This window comes from Centrocercus urophasianus, unplaced genomic scaffold, assembly GCF_019232065.1.
Source record: "Centrocercus urophasianus isolate 14NV4802_14NV808 unplaced genomic scaffold, USGS_Curo_1.0 seq_16, whole genome shotgun sequence".
Lineage (NCBI taxonomy): Eukaryota > Metazoa > Chordata > Aves > Galliformes > Phasianidae > Centrocercus > Centrocercus urophasianus.
In genome coordinates this window covers 291,511-310,068 of record NW_024884711.1, presented here as the reverse complement: position 1 = coordinate 310,068, position 18,558 = coordinate 291,511, and the positions used below count along the sequence as shown (strand labels likewise).

At 41.3% G+C, this 18,558-nt stretch overlaps 1 protein-coding gene across 1 annotated transcript in view; it reads right to left on the bottom strand.

Annotated features, from left to right (window-relative positions):
- ITGA9 (integrin subunit alpha 9) overlaps positions 1–18,558 on the bottom strand; it is a 214,361-nt gene that overhangs the window by 72,361 nt on the left and 123,442 nt on the right. The window contains exon 18 of the mRNA XM_042817225.1: positions 9,024–9,174. Coding sequence (XP_042673159.1) covers positions 9,024–9,174 — 151 coding nt within the window. The remainder of the gene's footprint in view (positions 1–9,023; positions 9,175–18,558) is intronic.

Genomic DNA, 18,558 nt, shown 5'->3' with positions numbered 1-18,558 from the left:
GCTTAGATGATTTTCAGCTTAGAAGCCTTTACACCTTACTAATCTTTTTGACTGCAAATAAAATAGAGTTGTTTTTTGTTTGTTTGGCTGGTTGTTGGTAGTTTTTGTTTTTGCTGTTGTTGCATGGGTGTTTTGTTTTTTATCTGTAAAGTTGTTCTTTGCACATCTTTAGAAAAGCTGACTGCAGTATCATGCCTTATGCTTATTGAGAATAATTAGAGGGGTTTTTTCAATAGATCCTCTTAGCATCACGGGAGAAATCTGAACAACTAGATTAAAGACAGCAATCACCACCACTTCCTGCCACAGAACTTGGCAACTTGAATGTATATATTTACACAATTCTATGGGATTTTCTGCTCAGGGTATCAGTTATCTTCTGGCACCATCTTGATCCGCCTGTCTCAGAAGTGATGAAAGGAAACTCCTAGAGGAACAGAACTGACCTCTCATACCAGAAAGTCAATAGATTGAAACTTCAAGTTACAACAAAAACAACTCCCATACTCAACAACAACCTCATTCTGCAATTACAGCCACTAAAAGCTGAGGAAATTCTTCCTTACTTTTGTATGTGGCACTCCAGCCTGTGAGACCTTATTTATCATCAGCAGGCTCTGCTACAGCACAGGCTGCCTTCCTACCTCTAAAAAAAGTGAATTCACAGAAGTGTATTCATCCACATCGCTGTTCTTCCTTCAGAAAACCATTCCCCTTCTAGGTTCATGGGAAGAACGGGGCTAGGCAGTCAAATAAAACCTACCTTAACTGGAACCACAAAGATTATCCCAGGCTATTCCCCCAAACCCCTACTTTTACATCCAATTATATATGGAAACAGTCACATTAACAGTCATGATGAGCTACTTCCAGGGTCATCACTTTCCTCATCACAAAACCCAGAGCACAGCCCAATCTGAGCAGCAGAAAACTTCTCAATGTATCTGGCATGTTACTCCAGCACCACTGAGTCTTCAGAAGCAAATGTCTGACTACAGCCTACTGTTTTAAGGTGCTACAAGGTGTTTTAAAACAAATAAACCTCCCCTATTCTCACATACATTAACGCCACCTTTTGATATCACGGAACAATTTTTCACTCTAACCTCACCCAAAAGAAACACGCACGTCATGAAAAGTATTCTATTCTGGAATTTGGAATTTCTGCTGCTTCCTGCGGATACGTATTTGATGATTCTCTACATCAAGTCATCTTTCAAGACAAATAGCTTAAGACTGCAAAAACTTGGATCTTCAAAGCCAGTGGAGATGGCCAAAGATGTGGAGTTAGCCACATCCAGTTTTGCAAGGCCTGAGGGTTTTGGAAATGCACATGTTATCAACCTTCAATCTGATTTTTAAGTGTTAAGCTGCTCCTGAAAATAGGATTTAACGATCAAACTCACACTGGTTCTTCCAGCAGTAAACAGAACAAGATCTACATTCCTGCAAAATCATGACTTCTGAATCATTCCAATAGGGATTGTGCTAACAGACGTGGGGGATTTTGTATTCTATTCATTGAGCTAATTTGTTGGGAAAAAATAACTCAGATTTATTTCAAATACACACAGTAAGAGGAAAATTTACAGGACTATCAGTACTAGTTACACAACTAAATCCAGTGCAGCAAATGTCTTCAGTCACTATGCAAGTGATATGTGAATCTCAAAAGGAAAGTCTGGATCAGAAGCTTAGCCTTCAATTCTTACCTGCTAAGACTAGGGCATACCAAACACATCCAGTAATCTCTTCCCTGATAAAAATGTTACTTCTTAGTTAGCCTTAACAAAGCATGAAAGTTAAGCTTTTAGATTAGATGTTGGGCAAATTTTTCAATGAGAGTGTGGCGAGGTGCTGGAAGAGCTGCCCAGAAAAGCTGTGGGTGTCCCATCCCTGTAGGCATTCAAGGCCAGGATGGATGGGGCTCTGGGTAAGCTGACCTAGTGCTTGGCAACCCTACATGCAGCAGGGAGGTTGGAACTAGATGATCACTGAGAGCCCTTCCAACTCAAGAAGCCATTCTATGATTCTAAAGTTTTCAATACATATTCATAGAAAAAAGAAAATTACAAGGGTTGTTCCGAAAGTAATGCCTCCTGTTTTATTATGTTGGCACAAGATGTCAGAGGTGGATGTTGGTAGTATAGCAGTAAAGGTTGAACCTTCCCACCAATATTCCTTTACATTCTGTTGTTGCGTGACAGACAGCAACAGAGGGGCAGTTTGACAAAAAGGTGTCTAACACGGAACTGTGTATGAAGCAAAGGTATAGAACTGATTTCCTCCACTGGCATTGATTGATGCTTGCTGAACATTCATGGGGACCAAACAGTGGATGTCAGCACAGTGAGGTGGTAGGTGGTTCATTTCAGCAGTGCAGGCAATGATACGAAAGACCAGTCACATTCCAGACAACCACGCACAGCTGTCACACCACAAAATGAAGAGCTACTTCGTGCCAGTGACTAAGCTGAAGACTCAAATTTCCACTCAGGCCAACACAATAATGCCAGGCCCCATATCATTCTAAAGACCGTGGAGCACATTGCCAGTCTTGGCTGGACTGCCCTACCACACCCACTATACTGTGTGGATTTGGCACATTCTGATTTCCATCTGGTTGGGATGATGAAAGCTGGGGCTGTATGGGCAACATTTTCCTAACAACATCATCACAGTAGCTGTGAAACAGCCGATGACCTCCACTAATGCAGACATTTATAAGCACAGCAAAGAATCTTAGAATCATAGAATGGCTTAGGATGGAAGGGACCTTAAAGGTCATCTATTTCCAACTCCTGCAATGTGATCTACGGTGCCAAGCACTAGCTCAGGTTGCCCAGGGCCCAAACCAACCTGGCCATGAATGCCTCCAGGGATGGGGCATTTTTGGACAACCTTCTCCAGTGCCACATTCATGTTCTGTTTGGGGCCTTGTTCCTCATTGGAAAAAATGCATAGCTAATGGCAGTGACAGCATTGAGAAACAGTGCTGAGAACAGGCTCTATCAAACAGTGCTATTGTGCTCTTCGTACCTGCTACAGTTTCAATGGAAATAAATCACAGAACTGTAGAATCACAGAATCACCAAGGTTGGACAAGGTCTCCAAGACCATCTAGTCCAACCATCCACTTCCCACCAACGTTTTCCCACTAAAACATGTCCCCTGGTACAACATCTAAATATTTCTTGAACACCCCCAGAAACAGTGACTCAACCACTTCCCTGGGCAGCCAGTTCCAGTGCCTGACCACGCTTTCTTTCAGAGAAGAAATTTTTCCTAATTCACAGAATCACAGAATTGTAGGGGTTGGAAGGGACCTCCAGAGCTCATCGAGTCCAACCCCCTGCCAAAGCAGTTCCCTACAGCAGGTCGCACAGGTCGGCATCCAGGCAGGTCTTGAACATCTCCAGAGAAGGAGACTCCACAACCTCCCTCCTTCTATCACTGTTACATGAGAGAAGATGCTGAACCCCACCATGCCACAGTCTCCTTTCAGGTAGTTGTAGAGAGCTCCTCTGAGCCTCCTCTTCTCCAGACTAAACAATCCCAGCTCCCTCAGCTGCACCTCATAAGACCCGTGTTCCAAACCCCCACCAGCTCCACTGCCCTTCTCTGGACATGCTCCAAGGCCTTGATGTCCTCCTATTAGTGAAAGGCAATACATGAGGCATTACTTCCAAAGCAACCTATGTAAAATAAGCAATGAAGTCAGACAGCTTGAACTGCGAGCATTTTTTCTTCTCGGTCAAGAAATTAGACAATTGTACTTGAGGGTGCACCCCAGCATAACAGGTAAGCATTAGATTCACAGGAGCATGGAAGCACCACGTGAAGATGACTGCTATTCTGCTCATACTTCTGAATTCTGGCAATAAAAGCTCTCCTGGCCAAAGGGTTACCATCCCTTCATATATGTGATGTATTGCTTGGACAGCCTTACAGGCATGCTTGTGCCAGCGCAGAGCTTACAGTTTCCACACCACTTGGGATTGCTCTCCTGACACCCCAGCAGAGGGGATGACAGGAGCAACTCCAGCTCACTCCATACAACATCAGCTAGCTTAACTCAAACCACTAATTTAAGAGGTTACTGTTAACCAGCTAGCTTCTGTGCCAGTGGACCTAAAGGAGCAATAACCACTGGAAAAGAGATATTAAGAATACCCAGGATCTGTGGTGTCTTCCACTGGCACAAGTGGATCTAAAAGAGGGCATGTGTCCTAGGCTTTTGGGCTCTATCAGAATCCTACTCTGACAGGACCCTTAGAAAGTATGAGCAGCATGGGCAACTAGTGTAAGAGAATTTCCAAATTGGAAAAAAATTAAATTCTTCCTGCGTGCACAGCTTTTCTGGGCTCTCTTTGTCAGGAGATGGAAGCAAGCACTCAAACAGCCAGATTAGGTTTGTACCTGACCTGCCTGCTAACCCAGACAAGGCACCGCACTACTTGTCAGAAGAGAAACCACAGAGCCCATCAGCAGCATGACTCGGGTTATCACTGTATTCATAATGAGCACCAAGGTTTCAGATGCACACAGAGGAATTACAAGAAATTCAGACATTCTAGGAAGCCATAACCTTGCAGCTCTCTCTGCCCTGGGCCCAGCCCCACAAATTTCATCCAGCTGTTGCTGGTGAAAGCTGTTGTGAGAAGCAGCAGGAGTGCTAACACAGCTGGCTCTGGATGCTGGGAGCATGCCTGAAAACAGAAATAAACCACAGTTAGGAATGACAGTCAGCAGCAGGACTTCCTGACCTCCTCTCTCTTTAACCCTGAGATGTTCCCTCTGGCTCTCATAGAGAACTTCAGGAGCAGCCAGAGATTAATGCTATAGATACTGGGTTATAGTTGTTGGTTATATTATTATTATTACGTTACATACGTTGTTTTTATACCATTGGGATACAACCTCCTGAACTGATTTCATAAAGATAAGGCCCTGCCTACATTCACACCCAAACTCAGCTCCTTGATCATGTGCTTCCATTGCTCTCCCTGCACTCACCTGATACCCTTGGGAAGCCCATTCATCACACTGAACCTGAAGAATATCCGCTCCCAAAGAAGGAGGGGAAAAGGCTGTATCATGAGAGCAGGTGCAGAATGGAGTTTTGCCTTTCAGTGGTGGCTGCTGTATCAGCCTACCTGGGAAATCTCTGACAAGGGCCAGCTGCCAGAAAGCTTATAGTGTTTTCTCTGCAACTATACTAAAAGTACCCTTCTGCTCTGAGCAGCAGCTAATAAATGGTTAGTAAGGAGCTTATTTCTCAGAAGCATTTTCAGCAAAACTTCACAAGTCAGATGGCAATTCCAATAGATGCAAAATGATGTCCAAATCAGAAGTGATAGCTTGTTATTCCTTTCCCAGACTCCATAGCACACAAACAGAATTCTGCGTTCTACACAAAAGTGGCAAAGTGGGTTTTTCAGGCTCTGAAGTAGCATTCTTGGAGTTGAATTGTGATTATGGGACAATGAACTTTAAGATTAAAAAAAAAAATTAATTAGCAAATCTACTGTACACAGAAGAGATGGCCAATCTGCATCAACATTGCTTAAAAAAAGCCAAAGGGAACAGGTGAGATGTCCAACGCCTTCCCTTTTAATAAATAAAAACAGAGAGAGAGAGAGAGAGAGAGAGAGAGAGAGAGAGAGAGAGAGGGGCAGAGCAATTACATGTCTTCGTATCTCAAAAGGAACATTTATGTTAGTGGACACCTCCTGAAATTGACTACACTGCAATCCTCCCAAGCACCTGTAAGAAACACCACTTCTTGCTGTATCTGAACTGTAAATTTTGCACAGGAGGAGTTACGCTGATGGTCAGACTTTGTCACTCCTAAAAAGAAACCCAGGCTTTGCTCAGCCTTGAGAGAACTTTTTTTTTTTTTCCCTGACATTATTTAATAAAAAGAAAAAAAGAAAAAAAATATTATATCTGGCTTCTAAAATCTCAGTTTAATTCCACTGCATTAGGAAGAATTGAAAAATTACGTAGATGTTGTTACTTTCATACGACACTACATGTTTAATGAAACCACGCTGAATGGAAAACAGTTTGCACATTAAGCTACTGGAGATTAAACCCACACTGTACGTTAAGAATTCAGGAATTTCCCCACTTTGCTGCTCTGTCGTTAGGTGTTCATTTCTCCAGAACAGTCTCTTCCTGTATTCAAAAAGGGTGAGGGGTGCCTCGAGTGCAGGATGGTAACAATCCTGTGACAACAGCCCCTTAGGAGGGCAGCAGTGACAACAGAAGTGAGACCACCACAGGGTGGGCAGGGATGAGAAGCTGTCCTCTGGAGCCCACACCACGTACTGAGCCACAGGAGGAGGGCTGCCTGTCAGATGCTATGGAAAGAAAATGCTGGGCTCCATCCATGGAGCAGAGAGGACTGGCAGCAGCGCAGCAGGAAAATCAGACAGTGGAATAAATTGAGTCTTTTCAACGTCAGTCAGCAAACACTTTTTTACCTTGCAGAGAAGCAGCAAAGCTCTGCCAGATGCTCTGCCCATCATGGCTCATGAACTCTCAGTCTCCACAGAGCAAAGAGCTATCCCTGCTAACACACTTCAGGGAGCGTACCATAACCAGCAGTGGGCTTGTTCATCCTTTTCTTATCAAACACGAATTGTGGCATCTTGTAACTCCATTGGGAAAACAGCATTAGATTTGCACTGTCAAGTTTTCATCATAACCAGTCTATAGCAAGAAATAGCCAGACTGAATCTGCCAGAATCTCCACTGCAGACACAAGTAAGCTAAACAGAAGACTGACATGCTTTCAAAAGCATTGGTTAAATAGCTCATCACGCAGTGTTCTGGGGTCCCTTCTCAGGAGAAGTGTCAAGATACCCTTGTCTTCCACCCCAGTGTTACTTGTTAGAAAGCACTGCAGCGAGAAGCTTCCAACATCAAACAGCAATTTTGATTCTGAAATTGCTCCACTAAGGGAAATCTTATGAGTCATCATTTTTACTCCAACTTGATATTCTGGATTTTTGCCTGGGCAGTGTTCAACCAGGAACAAAATCTATTTAAAGTACATGCACAGTACGTATTATGCATAGATGTCAAGGGATGGGAGTAGTTTATGAAAAACACAATCCATTATATTTTTATTTTAGAGAAGCATTGTTCAGGGAGCTTACGGAAAATATAACACTAATTGAGGTTATGAATTGTAATCCAGTTTCCCATCTGGACGCATGGTGTGGCCAACAATCCATTAGCATGTCTTGAAGCAAAACCTCATTGAGAGGAAGCAAAGTTGCCCAAGAAAACCGTTACTAAGCTATCAAAAAAGCCCCCAAAACAAAAACACCTTATCAAATCAATCACACAGACAGTGGAATAACAGGAATAACATGTCTTGCTACTGCTTGTAAGACCTGAGGAAGAAAGAAGCCTATATATTTCTTTGATATGTGCTGCATTTTATTATTCTGTATTTTTTAAAGAATGCTGGCTTCGATTAGCAGAAGACAATGAGTGGTGAGATAACCCTACAACAATGTCATCTGCTTCCAGAAACTGCTCCTTCTAGACAGCTTTTAGCACAGCTGTTTCAAGTCTGCTTTAGATCTCAGCTCAAGGTAAAACACCAAGGGGAAAAACACCAAGGTAAAACAACAGCGGGAACAGCACATCATCTTCAGCTTGCTCCCTGGCAGCATTGGCCAAGAAGGACAACGAAAGCAACTAGTGTTGCAGTTCATCTGCATGTAAAATACACAATATGTAAGCACAGAATTGAAAAACAAACTATATTTTAAAAAACATACATCAAATGGCTTCCTCTTTAGTGCGGAGCAATGGAAACCCTGTCAATGACTTCAACAGGAGCTGGGCCACCCTGGAAGTGTTCATGTAAACTTCCATTAAGGAGAAGCTGCATACTGGGATAAGGCATTTCTGTTTTATTCCTTGTGGTGTTGTTTTTTTTTTCTCCTGATAAACTGCACGCTTGCAATACATAATATCCATAATGGAAGCTTGTAATGCAAAGAGAACTTTCTCAGGTTTGTAACTGTGTGTAGGATCACAGCCTAATCTGAAAACCAACGGAGTTAACTTATGTCAGAATTTCTTGTACTTTAATGTAACAAGACAGTTTAAGAGGTATATAATAGGCAAAATCTATCAGTTTTCCTCTATAAAATTTGATGAATAATGGCAAAATATTGTTCCAAAGAGTCATGTTAATCCCATACTTTGTGACAGTTGTGCCACTGTTTTTAATACTGCTCTCATGGCTTACAAAGCATAGCAAAGCTCCAAGAGACACAAATCACAACAGAAAGCGGGAACAAAATGTTGTTATCGTAAATCTATTGTTGTGCACTATTATTTTCACATTACTCAACCAGACAGCTATCACAGCCAATTTGTAAAAACCTCAATTCAGTATTTATATAACAACCCTAGATAAACTCAAGCTGATGAAAATACTTGAGCATTTTAATCTAAATGTGGAGAGACTAAAGCTCAAAATCTTCATGTGAGCCCACGCGGGTGAAATAAAAAGTATTTTGGAGCTCTTGGAACTAATGATGTGCCCTGGCCAAAACCAACCTTGCACTGAAACATGAGCAAAGAATAGCTTTGCATTTTGGTTTCTGCAAGGAGAAAACAGAAGAATCCAGGTCAGGAGATGACCAACATGGCCAAATGCATTGTGGCCTTTGCATATCAGTGACCTCTGCTATCCTACAGGTCTGTCTCTTAATACCTTAATACTTCAAGCAAACAACCTTTCTATTTCATTAACTTGCCCCAAATAACAGTGCTCTTTTCTGTAGAAGCACAAAGGGTATCATTTACACAGCTCAAACCCACAAAAGAGAAAACCTCCGTAAAGAGCCTGGAAGAAATTCAAGCCCAGCATAACCAGAAACAACTCTGAAATGTCTCAGCACTGGGGACAAGGCCACCCATGTTCCAACATCTTGCAAGTAAGCCGGTTCAACATTAAGAGATTTGCTCACAGCAACACTGGCCTTTCTTACCTTCTGCCACATTTTGATGAAGAAGAGCTCCCCAGAAAAGTTGAAGAAAACATTGGTGTCGTAGGCGTCATCTCCAATGTTAGAGATGGAAATGTTAAGAGAGATGTTCCTCACTGCTCCCAGAGCCAGGTAGGCTGTCCTGTCATCAACACTGCGGGCAAAAAAAATACTTACATCACTTTAATTTTCAGCAGCTCACACAATCTTTTCACAGATCTTTTCACACAATTACTTCCTCCCACAGAAGGGTCTCAATACAACTGTGATCAGTAATTCGGCAACATACTGTACAGCCAGTGCATGGCACGGGCAGATGTGTGGAAAACGAGCAGCTTATGAATGGCAGATCATACAGTGCCTTTTGTGATTTTAAGAAAACCCCACGACTTTCATGTAAAACCATTTCATGGTTGATATGGTTTTACTGGGAATAAAACGGCTGAAGACTGTAGAGTCAATGGATGGGTGAAAAGCAACAAGTACAAAACATTATGTACATTATGCTCCCATTCAAACACAAAATCTATTTTGATTTTGTCTTTCAATGTTACTGAAACATTCTAGTAATTTTCTGAATATCTTAGAACTACAGTATATGCAGTGAAAAAAAAGGAAAAGAGGGTTAAATGAAGTCCAGAAATTAGTATGAATGGAAAAATGTATGAAAGTTATAATAACCATCTACTGAATGCAACCAATCTTTCACTGGATGTTTTTGCTGGACTTAACGTGATGGAGTCATGTTCTGCAAATGGAAAAATCAAGAGAATGGTTGAATTAAGGTAACAGTCATACATCCTGAATCGGTACACTACTGTAGTAAGGCATCACAGATCACAAATACACACATTTTACTTGGTATACGCTCAATCACGTTAGTCTCCCCAAAAGATGAGCTCACAAGAACACAGGCTTAAGATAAATGACAGGAAAATACAGTATCAGGCTTCCAGGTCTAAGAATTAAAAATATACTGAAAGATTTTATTCAACATACCAGGTATACATTCAAAAATAAGAAAAGAAAAAATATATATATCAAACTGGCTACAGTGATCATAACTGGAACGTAAAATCATTCATATACCCTGAAGAAATTGAGGCAGCATCACAGGGAAACCATCAAGTAGCTGGTCAGAAAAGGGCAGAGCCCTGCAGGCACCACACACCACCACCCTAGCAGATGCTGTTGCACAACATCCAGGCTGTAGCATGCAGCAATCACGCAGCAATCCAGAGGTGGCCACGCAGCCTGCCATTCACACATCTCTTGAAGGATCGACCAGGGACGGTAGCACTGTCGCACACCACACCTTGGTATATCAGAGACTGTCTGAAAGTGGCATAGGTGCTGGATGTGAACATGGTTAAGGCAGCCTCCAGCTGAACTCATGGGGTTGCAACCGGAGCATCTGCATCAGTAGGGTGTTTCCATAGATAACAGCACTTACAAACCCTACTCTGCCAGCTGCAGCCCTACCAAAACTCCAACAGCAGAGCAAACTGAGCTGTCTCTGCATTTGCAAAAAGTTTCCAGACCTGGGTTTCCAAAGGGATAGGCTGAAGCAACCAAGGCTCTGATGTGGAGGAAGTCTGGAGCAAGATGGTGTAGACTCAGGCTTTGAAGCTGATGCTAGTGGATTTTGAGTGCAACTTTTCCACATAATGCAGGCAATATTTATGCCATTGGTTTCCTGTACTTATTTATGATGATCTTCATTTATTACAGCCCAAAACTATGGCTTACAGAAGTTCTTAAAAAGCAAGTCTAAACCTTCGGGAAACATGCCTGCTTTCTCCTGCTTTCACTGAACTGCAGACAGCAATCAATCCTACCTATAATTGGACACTTTGCTTTCTAAACATTTTGGTACATTCTTGCAATCAGCTATCAGCGCAAATAAACATTTGCAAAAGTGTACACTTCACAAGATCCACTGAAAAACTCTTTTGAGAGGTCAAAATACTCGGAATCTTTACTTACTATGCACCAAATGAAAGAGACAACTATATGAGAGTACTTGGAAGCATTTAATGTTTTTGGCCCCTATGCCAACATTCAGTGTTGAAAAGCATGCAAATTATGAAGATACACAAAACGATCAGCTGGGATTCATTAATAATCAAAAGCACATATTTGCAAGGCAATAAATAAAGACAACCACTTATAACTGTGAATTATTTGCCATGAACTTTATAATCTCACTTCTGGTAGTCTCTTCAAAAACTGAATCAACATCTACCAAACCTGTTAGCAAAATCTGGAGGCATCACTTCAGTAAGCAAAGGAAAGTTACACGATACTTATGTTATGCACTACATGTTTTACACACTCTATACATTCGTGTCCAACAATTACAATTTAACATAGACATTGCCACTACTTCTTTCCCCTCTAAAGTAACTTTATATTTAAGAGAATTATATGCAAAGGAGGAAAGAATCCATTGCGAATTGGTGGCAGCAGCAATTTGAGATTTAACTTAGAGATAATCACAGAATATCCCAAGTTGGAAGGGACCCAGATATCCTGTCCTTCCTACTGAATAATGAAGAAAATGTTCAGATGAAATCCTGATCAAAAGTAACCACACAGACATGATTTTAAACACCATTATGGTGTCATACTCCTTGGTAAAGCTATTAATCACCCATTAAAAGTGCATCATAACTAAATGATGATGTTTATAACAACATTTTCCTAAGCAGAAACAGAAAACCCACTTTCTGAGTGCAAACTAGTGATTCTTTGTGCTGTAAGTCACATTTCAAGGGTAGACTTGCAAGTAACTAAATCTGCATGCATCTGGAACAAATCAGGCTCACTTGCTGTAAGGAAAGGATTAGAATCTCCCTGCTCACAGGGGAGCTCCCAGGCCCCGTTCACTGCTCATAGCACAACCTATTGCAGTGTGGGAGCAGCTCTGCTGCCAGCTTGGTGCCAGGTAGTGTGCATTAAACATGAAATTCATAGACGTTCTGGTTAATCTGTAGATTAAATACAGGCAACCCTTTTTGCGTCCATGGACACAGATGCACACAAAACATCACACTACCTATTATCAGCATGGAAAGGGAGATAAATTTGACATACCTGCAGCTTTCACACACGAGTGAGATTGCAGGTAATAAAAAAAATCTGGAAATCAGGATCCAATTTTATGCTACACAGATGACAATTCTACCATGGTTTTAAATCTACTGGCTGTGCTACTATGCATCAAATGTAAACAAAAACCTTTAACATTCCCCTTTTCACTGGAAAAAAAAAAAAAAAAAACTCAATTTTCAACATCCAGGATAAAACAATTTCTTTTTAAATGCATTTTAACATTCCTTGTCAGTGCTCATCCCAAGGCCTTGTGCTACGGCCAGTGGGGGAAGGATGACCAGCTGCAAAAAACAAATAGAAAAGATCTGCAGTTTTTCATTTCCCCACCCTGCAAGATGCTAGTGTTTTTATTAACGTGGGTCAAGGGACACATAATCTGCATTCCAAAAGGTATGCAGGGACATATTTCTCTATTTCCTGTACTTGAGAACATTTTTTAAAGAATTTAAAAAGCATTTAGCACTTCCCCTTGGCCTGAGCAGCTCATACATAGGTCAAGGAATGTAGTGGGGTTGTACTTACCCTGTTGGTCTGGGCCACTGACTTTCCCTTTAATATTATGAGCTTTTTTCTTCTTACAGCAAATCTGAATGAATGATGAATCACTGCTATTGCCCAATGGCCAGGGGAAGCCACAGCTGGGGGCAGACCGCATGAAGGTGAAGGGCTTGCAGTGACTGAAGGCTAACATGTCTGTCCCCTATCTCCAACAGATTAAACTGCTGAAGAAATAGAAGTCTCATCTTTCTTTTAGATCAATAATAGATCTGAGAGAACAACACTGACAGGTCCAAATATTTACAGTGTCACCAATCAGCATCATAGTCGTTTTTTGCATTCACTATGATACTGAGTCTATATTTTGTCTCCCTGACAAATATTTCTTCAGTATATTTGTCTAAATTCTGAAAACCTTTCTCCTTCAGGAGTTCTGTCACAGACCCAAGGGCCAGCTGAACTTCGAGCTCTGTAAACACTTCGACCCCAACAGCCAATGAAAAGCTCAAACTCTCAGCTCACCTTCTGAGAATCCATTCTAAGTCTTAAAGCAAAACTGGGAGGTAACGGCCCCACAAGCAGAGCCAACCCACGTGAAACAACCCCACAGGAAGGAAGTGCTATTGGATTTTACACTACCTGCTTACACCACCTCACTATCACCTGTGCATTCCATTTTGTGCAAAGCTCAAAGCGATCTAGGCAAGGACTCAGGCAAACACTCTGTATGCCGTGGTTAATTTGGTGTTAGCTGAACTGATGCCTTGCCCCTCTTGCACAGAAACTTCAGCTACCACGTGCTGCAGAAGACCTCACAGAGCCGATTGCTGCAATCAAACTGAGATGCAGGGAGCCAGCTATGGTAAGCTAGTTCTGAGCCCAGCAGCCTGTTTCATTAATGACCATTTCTGCTTCAAGAGTTGAAAATTCTGCTTTCCCAGTCTGCTCTGAATAGCAGATAGTCCAAACGACGGGAAAAACTGAACAGAATTTGAAGAGAGGGCCTGCATTGGCAGAGCATGGCACTAAAACGGCACCAACACTGCTCTCTGGGATGATGAACTAACACAGGCCAATGCTTCCCCATAGGAAGGGATCAAGCACCCTGTATGAAAAAGGCACCTGCTGCAGCGAGTCCAGAGCTGAGGAGGTAGAGCTGTTTGTGCTGTGGGGCACAGCTCCTCATTCCAGCTCTTTAGGTCTCACATTGCAATTCAAGGATGTGACAAAGAATGCTATCTTTTCCACCTTTCCTACACCTTAACGTAAGCAAATAAATAGATAAATTTAAGTGGTAAACAACTGAGAAAAAAAAAAAAAACACAAAAAAAACACACACAGAAAAAAACACTCTAGGAAGTTCTTCTCATGAGTCTTGAAACAGAGTGCTTTACAGTTACAACTAGTTATCATGTTTTGAAGGCTCCTTTGGAAATTCTCTTCCTCAAATGTAATTCATCCAGATGAATCCCCCGTAACTACACCACAGATACAACTACCAGCCACCAATGTCTTCCAATTTAAGTAGAAAGTACAGAGCAGGGCACAGCATCCACATCAAAACACTGCTTATCTTATTGCACTGCAGAGATCCATTGCCTCTCTTTTTTATTATCAGTAATTTCGATTGTACCCAGATGTTCAAAACCCTTCATAAACAGAACTTAAGAGACAATGGGGAAGAAGCCAACTCCGTTTTCTGTGTTTACTCTAGCAAGTAGCTTTTGGTTTGAGTGAAGCTACCCTGGTTTATGGAACTGTCACATGAAAGCAAGATCAGGCTGAACATCTCCAGAACTTCTAATCTAATCTTTCACCCTTGAAGAAATGCATACACACCAACATCTTTTGTTAGAACAAGTTGTGTCCAGCAAACCAATGACACTATGCTCCTGAGACAGCTGTCTGTGCATGTGTCAGCATATGTGTCCTAAGGTGAGAGCACAAACAAAAGCTAGTAAGTAGTGGCAGAAACAAATGGAGAAGATAAATGGTGCCAGGCACGTAGCTGGAAGTTGCATATATCAGCCTGATGTGGAAAAACAACAAAACAAAAAACAACAAACCCAAAATCGATGTATTTTTCCAATGGAAGAGTAATGTTGAATCACAGAATGTCGGGGATTGGAAGCGATCTCAAAAGATCATTTTGTCCTGCCGGAGCAGGAACACCAAGATTGGGTCATCCAGGAATGCGTCCAGTGGGATTTGAATGTCTCCAGAGAAGCAGACCCTACAACCTCTCTGAGCAGCCTGTTCCAGAGTAGAAATATTAATAGAAACGAAGATTGATTTCCAGAAGCCACAGAAAGGAAGTGCAGTTTGAGAATGAGTCAAGCAGCGCTTTGCAAAATATTGTTTCTAGGAATCAGAAAATCAAAGTCATCACGCAAACCACAGTTTTATCATAGAACTCATGCCTTCAGAAACAGAGCTATTAAAATCTGATGAGACAGGTTTGATTACTTGCCTCATTCCTGGAATGCTGGGCTTTAATATGTAATTTAAAAAAAAAAAAAGGTCAGCTGAGCACTGACAAGGGAGAAAAAGACAGTGCCCCATCCATCAGTCACCTTCAGAGGTCAATGAAAGGCAGCTAATTAGAGAGGAAAATTTAGAAGCAGCACAGGTTTGTTATTCTAGGAAATTTTTTTGTTTTGCAGTAGCAGGTGTTATATGTCAAGAGTAAGTTACATCTCAACCTCGAACATGATAACCAGCATAAATCTACACCATCCCATTTCCTTCATTTTAAGCCAACAGCTCAGGCAGAACCAGCAAGAGGATTTTCCTGGTGATCTGAAACAAAAAGCAGCTTTAACAGATTTTGTAGTTGCAGGATATGCTACAGGAAAAGTTAACATAGCTAACTTTACAACAAATGTGTGTGCATTCATGCAGGTAACTATCAGTCAAGAAATATTCTGTAAATCCAAAACAACAATGCATCTGCTTTGCACTGTGGTCTGTAGTGTATCAAGGTCATCCACCACCAGAGGAAGCTCATGTAAGACAGAATTGCTAGATGTTAAGTTTTTGTTCTGTTAGCTTTATACTCTGGTTGCTGGAGCAAGAACCATCTTAGATCCATAAAACACTGATGTTGGGATGTTCACAAAGAAGGCCAGGCTATACATTAGTTAAACAATCAATTTAAACTGTGCAAAATCACAACTTTTTAGGGTCTAGTTTAGAGAACAAACAGAAAAATTCTATTCCAATGGGTAAACTCAAGTGATTCTTAACAAACAAGCAAAAATGAACATACAGCAGCATTTAAGGAGTTATATGACTGGCTTGTACGGTGTCCCTAACTGGCAGTCAGTATCCTGTTATTAAAACAACAAATTAGGAATCTGTGTTAGTGGTGCACTACTGCAGTTCACTACCATTCATCATTTGAAGGCTCTATTACCAACCACATGGTAAGGTATTACCAAGTGCTATGGGAAGGGACTGCCCAGAGCTATCAAACTGGCCTTATTTATTAATTCTGGGAGAGATTTATGAAGCTCTGCATGTAACCAGCTAAACGGAAACCAAAATTCCATTCCTTCATCCCCTTTCACCCTCAACAGGGGAAACATTCACTCGTTCCTGAGATGGTGCTCCCTATGCAACTTGTACTACATCTTGATTAATTGCAGGCTCTTCTGGGTTCCCCTTTCAGGAAACTGCAAATCAGATCCTGGAAGTGCTTGCTACAACAAAGTTTTCCACGTGCCTTGCAAATGCAGCATTCAATTCACTAGCAACTGTCTGTAGGTTTAAGTTAGAAACTAGATCTCTCTTTCCTGGATTCATCAAATAGACCTACATCCAAACAGAATTACAAACATACTAATCTACACTAATGTGCTAATCACAGAATAATTAAGGTTGGAAAAGACCACTAAGGTCATCTAGTACCTTAGAAGACCACCAACGCAACAGCACCATGCCCACTAACCACATCCCTCACACCACATCTACACATCTCTTAAACACCTCCAGGGACAGCAACTCCACCATGTCCATGGGCAGTCTCTTCCAATACGTCATCCATCTTTCTGAGAAGAAATTTTTCCTGATATCCAACTTGAACCTCTCTGGATTCGGCCCGATTTACTCCGGTTTACTAGCTGATTCCTAGTGAAAAGTCTCCTGAATGTTGGGCGGTGGTATTGAGCATCACAGCTGAGTGAGAGTGTCTGAAGCTCCCTTCATTCTCAATGGGCTACAGAATAAAATATCAGTTAATGAATTACAAATGAGGCAGAAGATCTTTTCTTTTTAATTTTTTGTTTTTGTTTTTTAAATAATCAAAAACAAAAAGAAAAAAAAATAAACAACAACAAAAAAGATGAAATTATCATTAATACAGATGTAAACTTGCACTTCAAATGTGACCTGCACAGAGGTTGGGTGCAGGCTCTCTCCACTCCTAAGTGGCTTTCATCTGGCAGCTCTGCAGAAATTAAGCACTCATGAGATGCTACACCTGAAATTTCGCACCCTGATGGCACTGTGGTGGGTGAAGCACAGTGTGTCACGATGATGTTTTCACAGAAGCACAGAATTGCAGGGATTGGAAGAGATCTCAAGAGATATTGAGTCCAAACTCCCTCCTAAGCAGGTAGCCTGCATCAGGTCACACAGGTAGGGACTTTGTGGCCTGTATCTATTGTTTGATATAATGGTATAAGCATTTTCACAGCATCCTTTACAGAGCACCAAATTACTTTGAGGTAGTGTTAAATTACATTGTATGAAATCACTTAAAATCAAAGAGTGAAACATGATTTCTTGAGAAAACAGGAAGCAACCTACTCACAACCACTCCATTCTTCCAATGTTTTTCCATTCCTTCTCCCTTGTAATCACTCTTTTGGCACTTTAAAATATCTGGAGTTGGCTTGGCACTCAGGCAAGACCAAATAACCTTTGGGCAGTACATGACTGCAAAGGGATTGGGTTAAAGCTTGGTATCTGCATCCCAGAAGTTGGGAATATCCATGCCAGTACACAGCCATATGAACATGTGGTCTGGACTGAAAGCTCATGAGCACTTTTCCAGCAATAGGCATGCTAAATTTGCTAGTTTTTCTTTTCTTGTTCTTCACAAGGCAGCAAACTAGCTCCATCTGACCAGCTCTGCTATTTAAAGTAGCTTGTCGAGGGTAAATAGATTGTTAAAAATATTACTGAAAGTGTCTGTGCAATGAAAGATAAGCGAAAACAAATTCATCTGCAAAGAATGAAGAGGAAGGGAAAAGCAGATATTATCAGAATGTGTAATTAAGCTCCAAATGAAAGAATATTGTTTTTCCTCATCACGACTATTTTGTTAAGATGCACTTCAGAGGCACAAAACCACAAGGGGCAGGCCATGAAATGTGATGCTTCTCTGGAAACAAAATCCCATTGTGTGATCAAAGGAAGATAAGTGCTGAGGCGTGAGTCTGGTCAAATTTATGAAACAACTTTGCTTCCCACATTAAATCACAATCTTGCAGCTTTTCTCCATGGGTTTAGAAAGCCTCTGACCTGTGAAAACCTTTTTGTTTAAAAAAAATTCTTTGAAAGTCTACTGTATTCATGAGATACACTTGAGCAGTTTTAATCCTTCTGACCAGAATTTGATGTTACTTCTCCTTCCTTTAGAAGGCACTGAACACCTGCACTGTTACTGCACTCAGTTATGGTCTACGCTGTCACATCTTGTGCTGGTGAAAAGCAAATTGGACAAAGCTGTCGTAACACATGCTTTTTTTCCTACAGCTTCTGGATTCCTTCAGTTCGGGTTCTGCAATAATTTGACAAGTCAATATGAAATTGCTGAGATTCGTTCTTTAAATCTAGGTGCTTAGAGTCTGATCACCTGTCTAGTGAACCATAAGGAGGACCTCTGATTTTAACAGGTTCATGAAAATATTCTTTATTGTGG